The sequence below is a fragment of the Pavona decussata genome, unplaced genomic scaffold (genome assembly GCF_977016875.1).
Source record: "Pavona decussata unplaced genomic scaffold, jaPavDecu1.1 SCAFFOLD_102, whole genome shotgun sequence".
In the NCBI taxonomy this organism is placed as follows: Eukaryota; Metazoa; Cnidaria; class Anthozoa; order Scleractinia; family Agariciidae; genus Pavona; species Pavona decussata.
This window is the reverse complement of record NW_028145517.1, coordinates 8,407,939-8,421,404: the sequence shown is the minus strand read 5'-3', so window position 1 is coordinate 8,421,404 and position 13,466 is coordinate 8,407,939. Positions and strand designations below refer to the sequence as shown.

Sequence of the window (13,466 nt, the reverse complement as noted above, 5' to 3'; positions counted from 1 at the left end):
CCATACAAAATGCGATGGGAGGAGGCCGGTTAACGTACTAGGGCAAGCCATGTATCAAAGGCTGAGTCTGTTATTGAAGCTGGTCTTAATGTTATCGCCAACGGAGACGCAGGCTATATTTGGGAGGCCGTTAGAAAATCTGGCTCAGTCGAGAAGGAACTAGGTATCGGCGAACAAGAAGACTGAAAATATCTCAAGGCACTGACCGAGTCCTACCGAAATGCATCTAGCTGGGAAACAAGGCGCCAGATATTGTCAATCATGGGAGACCTAATAACGTTTAAGCGTATCCAGTACTATATTACGGGGCTCACCCAATAGCGGTTCAAAATGGCGAGACAGCACTCTCTACAACACGGGCGTGGTACCTTACCAACCCGACCAAGAAGCCTGAGGATGAGAGTTGAAAGTAAACAGCTAGATGATTTTTTGACTTACATAACTAGCCCGCACGTGAACCAGGGTCTTCCCTTTGGGCAGCGATACCTCCGTCTCTCTTCAGGGAAGATTCTAGAAACTCCAAATGTCATAAGGACGATGATTCCTAACCGGCTAGTAAAGCAGTACCAATCTTATTGCGACGAAACAAAATTCACTCCATCCAGTCCAGCAACAATGTTAAGAGTCCTGACTACCTGTGCGGCCTCTGTGAGGACGTCCATACAGGGGCTCGATTACATTGCTTCAGATGGTGCCAAGGGTTTCGAAGATCTGAGTAGAATAGTGAAAACACTTAAGGAGAGTGGCCTGGACAGGGAGACTGCCAAAGATGGGAGATGTGTCTGAAGGAAGGCAAGCAGTATCTCAAGGCTGACTATAAGGTACAACTGGCCGTTTACAATAGTAATGAAATTATCAGTATTGTTACTATCTCTCTCTCCCCCTCCGCACGCGGAGTTAATCAAACTGGAACACTAATTTAGCTCATTATAGCACGAATAATAATAATAATAATAATAATAATAATAATAATAATAATAATAATAATGGTAATAACAGGAAACAAACATTATAAATGAACATAAAGTGATTAAAAATTCCAACTGGCCGAAGACAGACCAGTTGGCTGTTTACAAAGCGCAGCCCAGGAGCTCAACTTTGGCAACCGATAACAAATCCGATGAGTAGCAGAGTGGAGGACTTGAACCCAGGACCACCAGACTAGAAGTCCAGCGCCCTAACAACTCAACCACGCTGCCTCCACACTAATAGAAATAAATACATGATAACTTATGTAAAGTTGTACTTTCTTTTTTGCTTACTGGTTTAACAGTAATCTCCGATTATGTTCATTTTAAAAGGCGTTCGTTATATCGGTTAGGTTTTCGGACTGATTTTACCATTAATGCCGTTACCGGGGTCCCCTTTTAGGGGTTCGTTGCATCGGTCGGTGGTTACGTTCCAATTAAGTGAAGAAAGGATGACCATGACCTTTCAACATCTTCCTCGGTGGAGCTCGGACCCTGGTACATATTCTATTGATTATAAATCGCTCTCATCGGATTCAGCTTTGTTAAGATAGGATCAAGTTTTGCTACTTGATACTTAATACAAAGTGGACTCGAACGTGTCAATTTACTTTTTAGGGAACAAAAGCTGCCGAACGTCAAATTTCATTACATCATTACAACAGACCAATCAGACGTCGTTCTTGAAATAGCCACGCAGTATGACCACGCGCTAAAACAAGATTGAAAAAAATTATCCCTGGAAGACGCTCCTGTATGGGAAATGGCTTTTATTTGATAATCCTTTCTTTATTGAGTGTTTTAACCAAACTTACCCGACGGGTAAAATAACTGAAAATTGAAACGTTAATAGTCAAACAGTCAAGTAATCCATGAGTTTCTCTTTTTGAAAAGGCTCATGTATCTGAGTCCTCGTCTGTAGCAGACCATTGCAGCGGATATGCTCTCAGCGACAGTAAGGACGATGAACTAAGATCCCACTGCTCCCATGAGCATGATCTTAAGTGTTCACAATGTGAAAGTCTCAGTGATGTCCTTTGCTCGATTGAAAAATGCTTGGCTGAGTCAAAGCTTGCACCTGAAGAACGGGTAGACGTTTTGTACACACAAAACGAGGCAGTCCAGGTAATTCATTCTTGGAAAGCACATCAACTCAGATGTGCCAGACAAGACACCGCAAGAACTGTGTGCTTGAGCGCTTTAGATGAAACCACTGTAATTATAACGCAAGATTGGGCAATGAAGTTTTTGCTTAAATACAGAGAAACCCAGTCTGATTGGTATGCAAAACGAGGAATATCATGGCACATAAGTGTCGTCGCAAGAAACGTGAGAGGGCTGTTTGAAAGTCAGAGCTTTGTCCACATAGTAGAGAATACGTCACAAGACAGCTCAGTTGTAGTGCGCATCATTCAACACACCTTAAGATCGCTGAAAGAGGGGAACCCCGCAATCAACAAAGCATTCCTACGCCAGGATAACGCGGGATGTTATCACAGTTCTGCTGTAATAGCATTGTGTACCCACATGAAGGCAAACACCGGGATAGACGTATGCAGAGTGGATTTCAGTGACCCTCCAGGGGGTAAAGGGGCCTGTGACAGAAAAGCAGCGACGATCAAGGCCCATGTGCGCAGGTACGTAAATGAGGGCCACGACGTACAAAATGCTGAACAGCTTCAAACAGCTATCCTGTCTAATGGAGGTGTCACCGGGATTCGCGTTGCTGTTGTTGATGCTGCCGTCTCTGCTTGTGAGTTGCCTCAGGTAAAACTTGATGGTGTAAGCACATTAAACAACTTTCAGTATTCCAATGACAAGCTGACAGTTTGGAGAGCTTTTAACGTCGGAAAAGGAAAGGAATTCAGCAAATCAAAAGTTGAAGGTAAGAGAAACACACTGTACCCCGAAAAATGAAAATGAGACAAATTTGAATGTTATAAATATCCACCGAACAGTACAGTGACCTGGCCAGCTAACGATTAAACTATAACATATCACACTGAGTGACTATTAACTATATGTCATGTGTAAAAAAAAGTCCAGTTTATTCTTATCTATTTATTTATTTATTTTATACAGGGCCGTTCTAAAAACCATTTCTGTAAGAACGCACCCTGTTTAAAGATAATTATTATTATTATTATTATTATTATTATTATTATTATTATTATTATTATTATTATTATTATTATTATTATAAAACAAGTCTACATTATTACACTGAGCGGTACAAAATATAAGAGAGTTTAAAGTGGGTTAGGCTACCATTAGCCTTCTAATCACCACTTACGTACATAATACGTTAACAACTCTAAAGAAGCCTTACGCTTTACTTAAACAAAAAATACAAAAACAACTACTAATTTTATTTTTGCCTTTTTAGTTGCTGATGTTTTGCAAAGATGCAAGTTCGACTGCCGATTTACCCTGGTGACTTCGTAAGTGCATCTAAAGAAACCTCAAAGAAGCCAAGACCTGATGAAACGGTGGCAGTGGAAGTGGCGAAAGACGCTTCTACTCTATTCTCCTGTCCAAACGAAGGATGCGTAAAGGTATATGAGAGATACTCAAGTCTCGAAAAGCATATGTCCTTTGGCAAATGCGAGATGATTCCTGAAAAAGAGACTTTGCTAGACAAGGCCAAAATAACATACTATACCCTCCTTCAGGACGGTGACAGCAGCGCAAGAGCATTTGCAGCAAGAGAAACGCAGAAGATGGATGGTGTCAGCTTACCTGAGGGCTGGGCGTTAAAAACCACAAAGAAGTCGGCACGGTTTAGTGAAGTACCTGGAGGAAAAATTCAACATTGGGCAGCAAACAGGTCACAAGCAGAACCCTGAGCAAGTGGCGAGAGATATGCGTTTTGCAAACAAAGCAGATGGTTCGAGGCTGTTTTCGAGTGGTGAGTTCCTAACCACACAACAGGTACAGTCTTTCTTTTCAAGATTGGCTTCTAAGTTGCGTCACGCTAAGGAGGTTAGCGATTCAGATATTAGAGCTGCACAGGAGGAACAAGAATACCAGGAAACCCGTCAGGCTGTGCTGGATGAAGTACAGTTACAACACCCTATTGAACCTGTGCGAGTTGAATAAAAAAGCCAGCATGAAAACACTGAGCTTAGCCATGCTTAAGAGTATCTGCGACTTTTTACGGGCGGCTACAGACGGGTTCCTCCCAAGGCGCAAAGCAGAGTACCTTTCCGTGTTGAGAGATGTTGTAAAGGGGTGTAGTAGTTGTGGCACCTCAGTCTAACTACTCACCTTAGACAGACACCGTATTCCCATATAGTTTTACTTGAAGCTTTTTGTTTCATTATAATTATTCCTTGTTTGTGATGCAAGAAATTCACATCTATTTCGGTATCTTTTTTTCACTTAAGACTTCGTTGTGGTAAGATCACAAGAAACAAAAAAATGGTTACCACAATGTAGAATTAGCCTATACCGTTCCCATTTGTATCGCAGTTTCTTTTTAAAATGCAAATTGCAAAGTTTGTCATTAAAGGTAGGTCATTCTCAATCGACAGGACAGTGCAAAACGAAACTCTGTTATATGAATAAAGAGCTGTGCGGTCCCCGTATTGTGCATTAAAAAAATGGTATCCTATGGGTTTATTACGTTTCGGCGATCTCGCTCAATAATTTTGCAATGAATACGGGCTATGTTATTTTTTTTTTTTTTGGCAGGAAAAGGTCTCTCAAGGTAAGAAATAGTTATTAATCGTTCAGTAGAATGAGGTTTACCTTACGTTCGGGGGTTGTAAATCCTTACGTTTGGGGGTTATATAAATCCTTACGTTCGGGGGTTGTATCTCTTACGTTTAGGGGTTTTAAATCCTTACGTTCGGGGGTTGTAAATCCTTACGTTTGGGGGTTATAAATCCTTACGTTCGGGGTTGTATTTCTTACGTTCGGGGGTTATAAATCCTTACGTTCGGGGGTTGTATTGCTTACGTTTGGGGCGTTCGGGGGTTGTAGATCCTTACGTCTGGGGGTTATAAATCCTTACGCTTGGGGGTTGTATTTCTTACGTTCGGGGGTTGTAAATCCTTACGTTCAGGGGTTTTAAATCCTAACGTTGGGGGGTTGTATTTCTTACGTTCAGGGGTTATAAATCCTTACGTTCGGGGGTTCTATTTCTTCCGTCGAGGGTTGTAAATCCGTACATTCGGGGGTTGTATTTCTTATACGTTTGGGGGTTGTATTTCTTTCGTTTGGGGGTTTTAATTCCTTACGTTCGGGGGTTGTATTTCTTACGTTTGGGGGTTGTAAATCCTTACGTTCGGGGGTTGTGTTTCTTACGTTCGTGGGTTGTAAATCCTTACGTTTGGGGGTTATAAATTCTTACGTTCGGGGGTGGTATTTCTTACGTTTGGGGATTGTAAATCCTTACGTTCGGGGGTTGTGTTTCTTACGTTCGTGGGTTATAAATCCTTACGTTCGGGGGTTGTATTTCTTCCGTCGTGGGTTGTAAATCCTTACGTTCGGGGGTTGTATTTCTTACGTTCGGGGATAGTAAATCCTTACGTCCGGGGGTTATAAATCCTTACGTTCGAGGGTTGTAAATCCTAACGTTCGGGGGTTGTATTTCTTACGTTTGGGGGTTGTATTTGTTACGTTCGGGGGTTGTAAATTCTTACGTTTAGGCGTTATAAATCCTTACGTTTGGGGGTTGTATTTCTTACGTTCGGGGGTTGTAAATCCTTACGTTCGGGAGTTGTTAATCCTTACGTTCAGGAAATGGTAAAACCTTATGTTCGGGGGTTAAAATTCCTTACGTTCGGGGGTTGTAAATCCTTATGTTCGGGGGTTTATAAAATCCATGGGTTATGGATCATGATCGCTATATAAGTGAGACGATTTACATAAGGGGGTTTTAATTAATTTTTTGTATTATTTTTATATAAGGGTCTGTGCCCAGCTACTGATAATGATCCAATCTGCTTCTGGCTAATTGAACTATTTTTAACTCGTGAATGCGCGTAGCGCAATGAACGAGTTATAGCGATAGTTGACTGTGGACTTGGTCGGTCGGTCGGTCGGTCGGTTTTGTCGTTAACTTTCGGGCGTGCGCAGTGAATGAGTTTTAAATTCAATTAGTGGAAAAAAACACGCGAACATTTGTTGTTCACGGCGCATCAGGAAATTCTTATTCAATATGTAGAGAATAATTTGACGATCATTTAGTGCAAGAATGGAGATTTTTCGTTCAATCTGAGCAAAGTTACAAGTTTTTTCAGTTTTTCAGAAAGTCCAGGGTCGTAAACTCAATTAGTGAAAAAAAAAAAAACGTGAAATTTTTTTTCTCAACGCGTCAGAATTCTCTCATTCATTCTGTAGAGAATAATTTGACAATCATTTTAGTGTAAGAATGGAGATTTTTCGTTGAATCTGAGCAAAGTTATAGGATTTTGTTCGTTTTTTCTACGAAGTGCGGTATCTTTTAAGAATTAAAAATAATTTAATTTAGAAATAATTTAATTAAAAAATAATTTAATTTGTCAGTTTTCACGCGAAAGCGGAACGTGCCATGTCACGCATCATTGACGTCGTAAACAAAATTATGCAAATTTCTGGTGAAATGAACACTTTAAGATCTTGTCAGCTTTCATAGAGGTTTCAAAGGGAAAAAATGTTTCATTTTCGAAATTTACAACTGGTAATTTATGGGAAAGCAAAAGGACGCGGTCGATAAATAATTCTTATTTAGCAAGACCTTGTCCTAGTTCATTATTTTTACTTGAGGATTGCGTGGACTGAATTCCAAAGGAAAAATTTCACGCATTTATGTGGGGGCATGAAATGTAATGCAATACTTTGTTGAACAGATTTTCCCTTGTGAGATCGGCTTGCCCTACAGTAATTTTGTAATTTTAATTCCCCAAAAAACTTCACTTGCCCATCGGGCAAGTGTTGGTTAGAATCCACTAGCCCGATCGCAAAATCCAGTAGCCCCGGACTATCGGACACGAATTTGCATGACGTAGCTGCACATGACGTGCTTCTATGAACTTTGAATAAAAAAAAAAAAACACGTGATTGTTTTTAATCGGTGCATCAGAATAATCTTATTCAATCTGTAGAGAATAATTTGACAATCATTTTTATAGTACAAGAATGGTTATTTTTCGTTACATAATCGGGCAAAGATATAATTTCTTTTAGCTTTCAAGGAAGTTTCCGTAGCCGTCTAAATTTCAATTACTATGTGTCATCTGCATTCACGAGTTGGCTCACAGGAGATTTTAAGTCTGTGAAGTGATAGAAAACTATCCAGTAACATTTTCCTAGGATTTCAAAGTAATCATTTATTTTCTTACAACATGTATCGCCGAGAGCGGAAACTCGCGCACTCACGAAGTGGACAGTGAGTTCTCCCGCGACTGCCACGAGAGAAAAGAATCACGCAAGCTAGTGAAAAGAAATAGCTTCTGACCTCTCGCGGTAGCAGACGTTTTTCGCGCTCGCTCGCGTGTTTCGTTCCCCTCTCTTCCCTGATAGGAAAAGAGACTACGTAGGTCACACATCTAAGCCTAAAAGTGAGCGTGCTCTGTGCGCACGCGCATGACGCACACACGTGTAATGGTCGCGCGTGGAGAAATTGAAAACCCAGACTTTCCGTTTGAAGAACGCGCGCGTTTGTGGAATAGACCAGCGCTAAAACTGTTGAACTCCAATGAACTGTTGTAAGGTCTACATCGCATACTTTTCAGTGGTGCTAAGTGTGTTTCGACATTTCGTGAGATGGAATTTGGACTATTTTCAAGTCGTGAAAATTGGCTCTGTTGGGGGTAAAACAGTGTAACAGCCGGTAGCACCAAAACGACAACGAAAAAGCGTATTCAAGACTACTAATTACTGGTGTACTTTGTCTATTGTTGACCTCTAAAGAAGTTACGTCCCTCTCTTAGACCCACTAACAGCGTGAGAGGAGAAATAAAGAAAGGTAGTTAGTCTAATAACTGCGAGATTCAGTGAAGCATGCTCTTATCGCCGCAAGACATCGATGTTTCATCTATTCCGATCCGACTCTTCTAGAGATAAACACACAGCATGTTTTGGCTATTTGACATTAGAAAACAAGCGCTCTTGGATAAATGGATTCACGGTCAATCAACGCATGTAATAAAGAAAGGGTTAAAAACGTAAAAAAACGTCAGATTAGCTAAGATTTGTTCTCATTGAGCAACAGACATACATTCTTGACGTAAGGCTATGTTTGTGTGGTGATCGATAACCTATGTATCAAAAGTTTTCACTTGGCGTGTCAAACGTTATCGTTAATTAAACCGTGGTTTGAATGCAGTCGGCCTTTAAGGCAAAAGCCTGGTCTTAACATCTTCTAGTTCCATCGTATTCACAAGTCACAAACACTTCCCATCCCTTGTCTCTCAAACTGGGTTGTCGAATTTTGTGCGATTGCACGAAGTCGCATGTTTTTACATTGGTGTGTTTGTTTTAGTCGTAATAGCAATTTAAGTTTTAAAAACACGCAAACGCACGGCTGTTTGCAGAAACACTTCAAAGACAGCACTATATAGTAAACAGCGACAGTGCAGTTGAGTATCTGCTTCTAAAAATACAAATGTCACTCAAGGCAATTATCTCATTGGCCCAAAAAAATTTTCGACCCACAAGAGATTTTTTTTAGTGATAATCTTTATAAGGTGGCCATAATTAAGCTTTGATCTACAACATGTCAAAACAAAATTGAGAAAGGCTGTGATGTGTAACTAATTGTTGTCGAGAATATAAACTACTTTACACTTGAATTACAGATATAACGGGTGGATATAGCTGAATTTAATCTCTGAGCTTCGCCCCCAAAGCTTCCTTTTGAATGAGCCGGCTCCTTTTCACAGCCACTCAAGTCTATTAATCGATATGCTTCAATTACACGGACAGCGTCTTAATCCTGAAAGAAGGAGGCAACGGCGACTGTCAGAACCACAATTGTTTTACCGCCCCGGAGATCAAGAGCAGCTTAAACACACTTCATTATCGACGACTAAATCTGGCCGCCGCCGAAAAAGCGATCGAACAAACGGAATAACGGCAAACGTTAGCGGAAAGAAGTTCTTCTTCACTACAAGGTTACTATCGCGTTATCCCGAAAGCCTCTTGTCACATAAGCACAAACGGAAATATTTCTATGACTGTATACGCGATGAATACTTCTTTGATCGAAACCGAACAGCTTTCGAGAGTATCTTCACGTTTTACCAGTCGAAAGGGGCACTTGCGCTTCCTGATGAAAGCTTCCCGGAGCAGCTTCTAGCGGACGAGTTGTATTTCTTTGGATTGTACGAGTACTTGAGCGAGTCCGACAAAATGAATAATGTAGTCGTCCCAAGCGCTCTGCAAAGTAAACGAGTTGTTCCCGAAAGGAAATGTCAAAAGGAAGTCTGGCGTATCTGTGAGGTTCCTGATTCAAGTGCACTCGCTCGTTTGATCAATCTATTTTCCTTGTTAGTTATCATCACATCGGCTGTAATCCTCTTTGTTGACACGCTTCCTGGAGTTGGGAGATCTGAAACTTTGACCCTAATATCGTATTTGAAATCACCGATGCTTGAAAAAAATTCTTCTAATGAGAAAATCGCATTCAAACCAATGCAACGTTTGAGAATCACATCAGTTGTGGAAGCTTCCTGTATTGGGTGGTTCACTATTGAACTGTTGACACGCTTTTTAGTTTCACCAGAGAAGAAGAAATTTTTCCTCCAAGCTTTAAACGTAATCGATTTGATAGCCATTATTCCGTTTTATATCTCCTTGATAGTTTCCACCGGGAGGTTTGGAAGTTCATTGTACATCATGCGCGTTCTTCGACTATCCAAAGTTTTCCGTGTTATGAAAATTTCGCGTTATGTTTCAACCATGAAAGTACTGGGAAAAACTATCAAAGCAAGTATAAGTGATCTATGGATGATGAACTTTCTCATCATCACTGGAACTGTTTTATTTGGTAGTGTAGCGTATTACTTTGAACAGTGGGATGAAGAGACCGCTTTTGACAGCATACCTACCTCGTGTTGGTGGGCTTTGGTCACTATTACTACGCTCGGATATGGAGACCTGGTGCCGACAACACTCGGTAAGTAAACATTATTTTCCCCAGAATCGCTCGTCCCTCAAGGCTGGCGGGGTTCCTCGGCACCGTGACGCGCATGCTTGCAAGTTTTCCCGCGCCTAGCGTCACGTGCTTACTCGTATGGTTCGTCCAATAAGATTTGCGTTTTGGGGGGACTGGCCATACACCAAGAGAAAATGACATTATGTTCTCTTTACATACACTTCAGCATCCTCGGAGACCCAGGGCCAGATAGTGGGGGAGAGGAGAAAGTCGAAACCGGTGGGAAAAATTCGACGAAGAAAATACCACCCTACTTTTCCTTTGTCGACTTTTTTCCCACCGGTTTCGACTTTCTCTTCGTCCCCACTATCTGGCCCTGGGTCTACGAGGATCCTAAAGTGTATGTACAGAGAACATGGTGTCATGTTCCTTGGTGTATGGCCAGTCCCAAAAAACGAAAATCTTATTGGACGAACCATACGAATAAGCACATGGCGGGGAACCCCTTTTTTATCGCAACTGCTTAGGCGGGGGTACACCCGAATTTGAGTGAAATTTGAAGAGGTTTTAAGAATGGATAGAAGAGAGAAAATGATTTTTGGAACACTAACAGACAGTTGATAACCACGCAAGAGCACCCCGGGTTTCTAGTGGACTAACTTGGTATCCGTCTATTAATTATTAACCACAAATTCTAATTTCAAAACTTTACTGAATCTTCAATATTTCTTATTTCTCTTAATTTTACTACTCTTTTGAGAAAAACTATCTCCTCCCAAATATACCTAAAAATCACCCAAAAATTTACAAAACACCCCAAAACATTGATTTGTGTAATGAGCATAGGGTTTTGTATTGCTTGAAACGCGAACGAGATATTTCCGTTGAACCGATTTTAAGCGGCGTGAAAACGGCTTTCAGGTGTACCCGCGCCTTAAATAGTTACGCTATTTCATAACTGCAGTGGTTTCTCAAGGTGTTCTTCTTCAATAAGGACGGTGGGGCTCGTGTGCGTAACGTGAGGGTGAAACTCCGTGTCATGATGCGCCGTACCAAGTATCCAGCAGTGTTTTATTAGAGCTTCGCACTATGAATCAATTTCTTCGAGATATGATAGAGCTTGCCTTATAATACGACAAATACAGTAACGAAATTGTATGATTTACGACACGTGACAGGTACGACGTCTGAACCGGGCCTTGTGATTGGTTAATTTCTGTTTTTCAGGTGGCAAGATCGCAGGCGGCGTCTGTTCAGTGTCAGGGGTGTTACTGATTACACCTTTCCTGCCAATCATCTTCAACAAGTTTGACCGGTTTCAACGACTGAAAACGGAATCTAAGGAAATGAAGGTTGACAAGTATTATGGACCGGGGCAGCGAGTTTACACACAGTACCAGGTCAACCACGATTACCTTAAGCGTCGAAAAAGGCGATTTACAGTGTAAAAGAAACTGTGTATTTTTATGGACTGAAGCTATTTTCCAAAGAAACAAAGTTATGTCCGGCTGAAAACGTGCAGACTTATATTTATTTAACCGTGAAAAGTTATGTGATAAGTCTCTCATTCTCACCACCAAGCCTTAAATCTTATAATACATGATGGTTCTAGCTTTTAACTCTATGAAAGAAGTCCTAAAATGTGACTATTCGGATGAAAGCCACTGAGCAGCACTTTCCTATGGTGCTGTTTATTATGATGTGCAAGGTGGTTGTAAGTTTTGAGTCTGTGGATGAAATCTAAAAGTGTGCCCATTCAAATGAAAGCTACTGAGCAGTACTATCCTAGCTGTGGCTATACAAGGTGTTCCTAGCTATTGATTCTGGGGATGAAATCCTAATCTATATAATTCTATTCTAATAAAATCTAAAGCGTCAATAATCTGCAAAGAGCATAGGCCCATCAATGGCAAGATAAAATATATTTAAGGGCGCTGTGAAATAGTGCAAGTGCGTTTGTAAAACCTAATAAGAAAAGCGTCAGGGTCACGGTCTATTCTAATAAAACTGTGACGGAGGTTTTGAAGGCCTCTCATGAAGTTTGGTTGACAAAAAAAAAACAAAAAACAAACAAACAAACAAACAAACAAAAAACAAAACCAAAAAAAACACCCTCGCTGATTCTAGTGAAGAAAGTTTCAACAAACTTTAAATTCGCGAAAATTTAGTGTGATTTTGTGAGCATAAAGAATCTTTTGACTTCTGCCCGGTTCAACAAAAATAATTAGAACGTCTCTATACACAGAAACACCCGCGGAAATATTTCTCTGGTTCCTGCGTCGAAAGGATGGTGTTCGACGAAGTAAAAAAAATGCATATACAGTATTGAGTGTCAGGTAATCGACAACTATCATTGTTTTCCTTTGATTTTTTTTAAAATCATTTTCCTATCACTAGTCAAGCTTTACACAAACCACTTTGCTGATTGATAGGTACACCAATCAATGGTTTGCACGTATTGCTTGCCTGGATTATTTCGGCGGAGAACTTTCAAAAGACTGGGATCTAGTTTGCAAATCAAAATGGCCGACAAGGGAGGTGATTCTTCTTCAAATTTAAAGGCGACTTTCGACTACTCATTCCTAAAGGGCTTTGTAGCAGGAGTTGTCTTTTCACATTTCAACAAGAGACTAGCACTAGGAATACTGGTTGGAACTTTAACAGGAGCATATATACAACAGAATTACGAGGGAATTCCTAATGTTGAAGAGAAGGCGAAAGAACTGATGCAGTCGATTCGAGAGGCGATGAACAAAAAGAATTCATGATAAGTGACAACAGGCCTGACGGAGAACTGGGTTAGCAGGGATGATTGCTTTGGTGTGAATTAGCGACTCCTTCCAGTTTTCAGAATACTGTTCATGCGAAAATGGTGTGCTACAACAGGTAGCTTTAATTTGAAGGCTTTGAATGTACTGGAAGACAATATTCCCGAACATTGGAATACAAACCTTGATTTCCAATGATATTTGGAATACCGGAAGGAATATTAAAAACCAGAGATCTCCTTTCTACGCTTAACATCTCCAGCATATAGCTCTAGAAGAGACTGAACAATATATACCGGTTGTCAAAGTGCCAGTTGCCTTTTGAATTCGAGGCTAATCTCTCAAGAAAAAAAGTACACGGTTACAATGTACCCAGCCTGATACAATGAACCCGTTATTAAAATTTCGACACTTTCTATGACATTGTGTGGAATTCGAAATGTGGAAGTCTTCGAATGCAGAGTTCAATTTCAATTGGATGAACAAAACAGACAAACCTTTTGTGAATCCTGTTGTGTCTTGTAGCTATCTGTACATTTTCATTCCTGCCAAATCTCCTGGATTATCTCAGAGTCTTCCATATATAGGCCCTAACTCCTTGTATCCTGGACGGTACACTATCTCTTTTTCAGAAAAACGTAATTTCTG

At 40.6% G+C, this 13,466-nt stretch overlaps 1 protein-coding gene and 1 pseudogene across 1 annotated transcript; both read left to right on the top strand.

The window, feature by feature from the left end:
- Window positions 1–246: 246 nt before the first annotated feature.
- On the top strand, window positions 247–4,407 carry LOC146472106 (uncharacterized; annotated as a pseudogene).
- A 4,295-nt stretch (window positions 4,408–8,702) lies between these two features.
- LOC146472105 (potassium voltage-gated channel subfamily A member 2-like) lies at window positions 8,703–13,325 on the top strand. Its single transcript, XM_085120681.1, has 2 exons — window positions 8,703–10,071; window positions 11,278–13,325. The coding sequence occupies exons 1-2, from the start codon at window positions 8,859–8,861 to the stop codon at window positions 11,496–11,498; spliced, it is 1,434 nt and encodes a 477-aa protein (XP_084976807.1). The 5' UTR covers window positions 8,703–8,858; the 3' UTR covers window positions 11,499–13,325.
- The last annotated feature ends 141 nt before the right edge of the window (window positions 13,326–13,466 follow it).

Excerpts from the sequence above, each read along its gene's own strand:
- LOC146472105 (XM_085120681.1), top strand. The coding sequence starts at position 8,859 with ATGCTTCAATTACACGGACAGCGTCTTAATCCTGAAAGAAGGAGGCAA. Across the intron at positions 10,072-11,277 it reads CCTGGTGCCGACAACACTCG|GTGGCAAGATCGCAGGCGGC; the intron begins GTAAGTAAACAT and ends TCTGTTTTTCAG.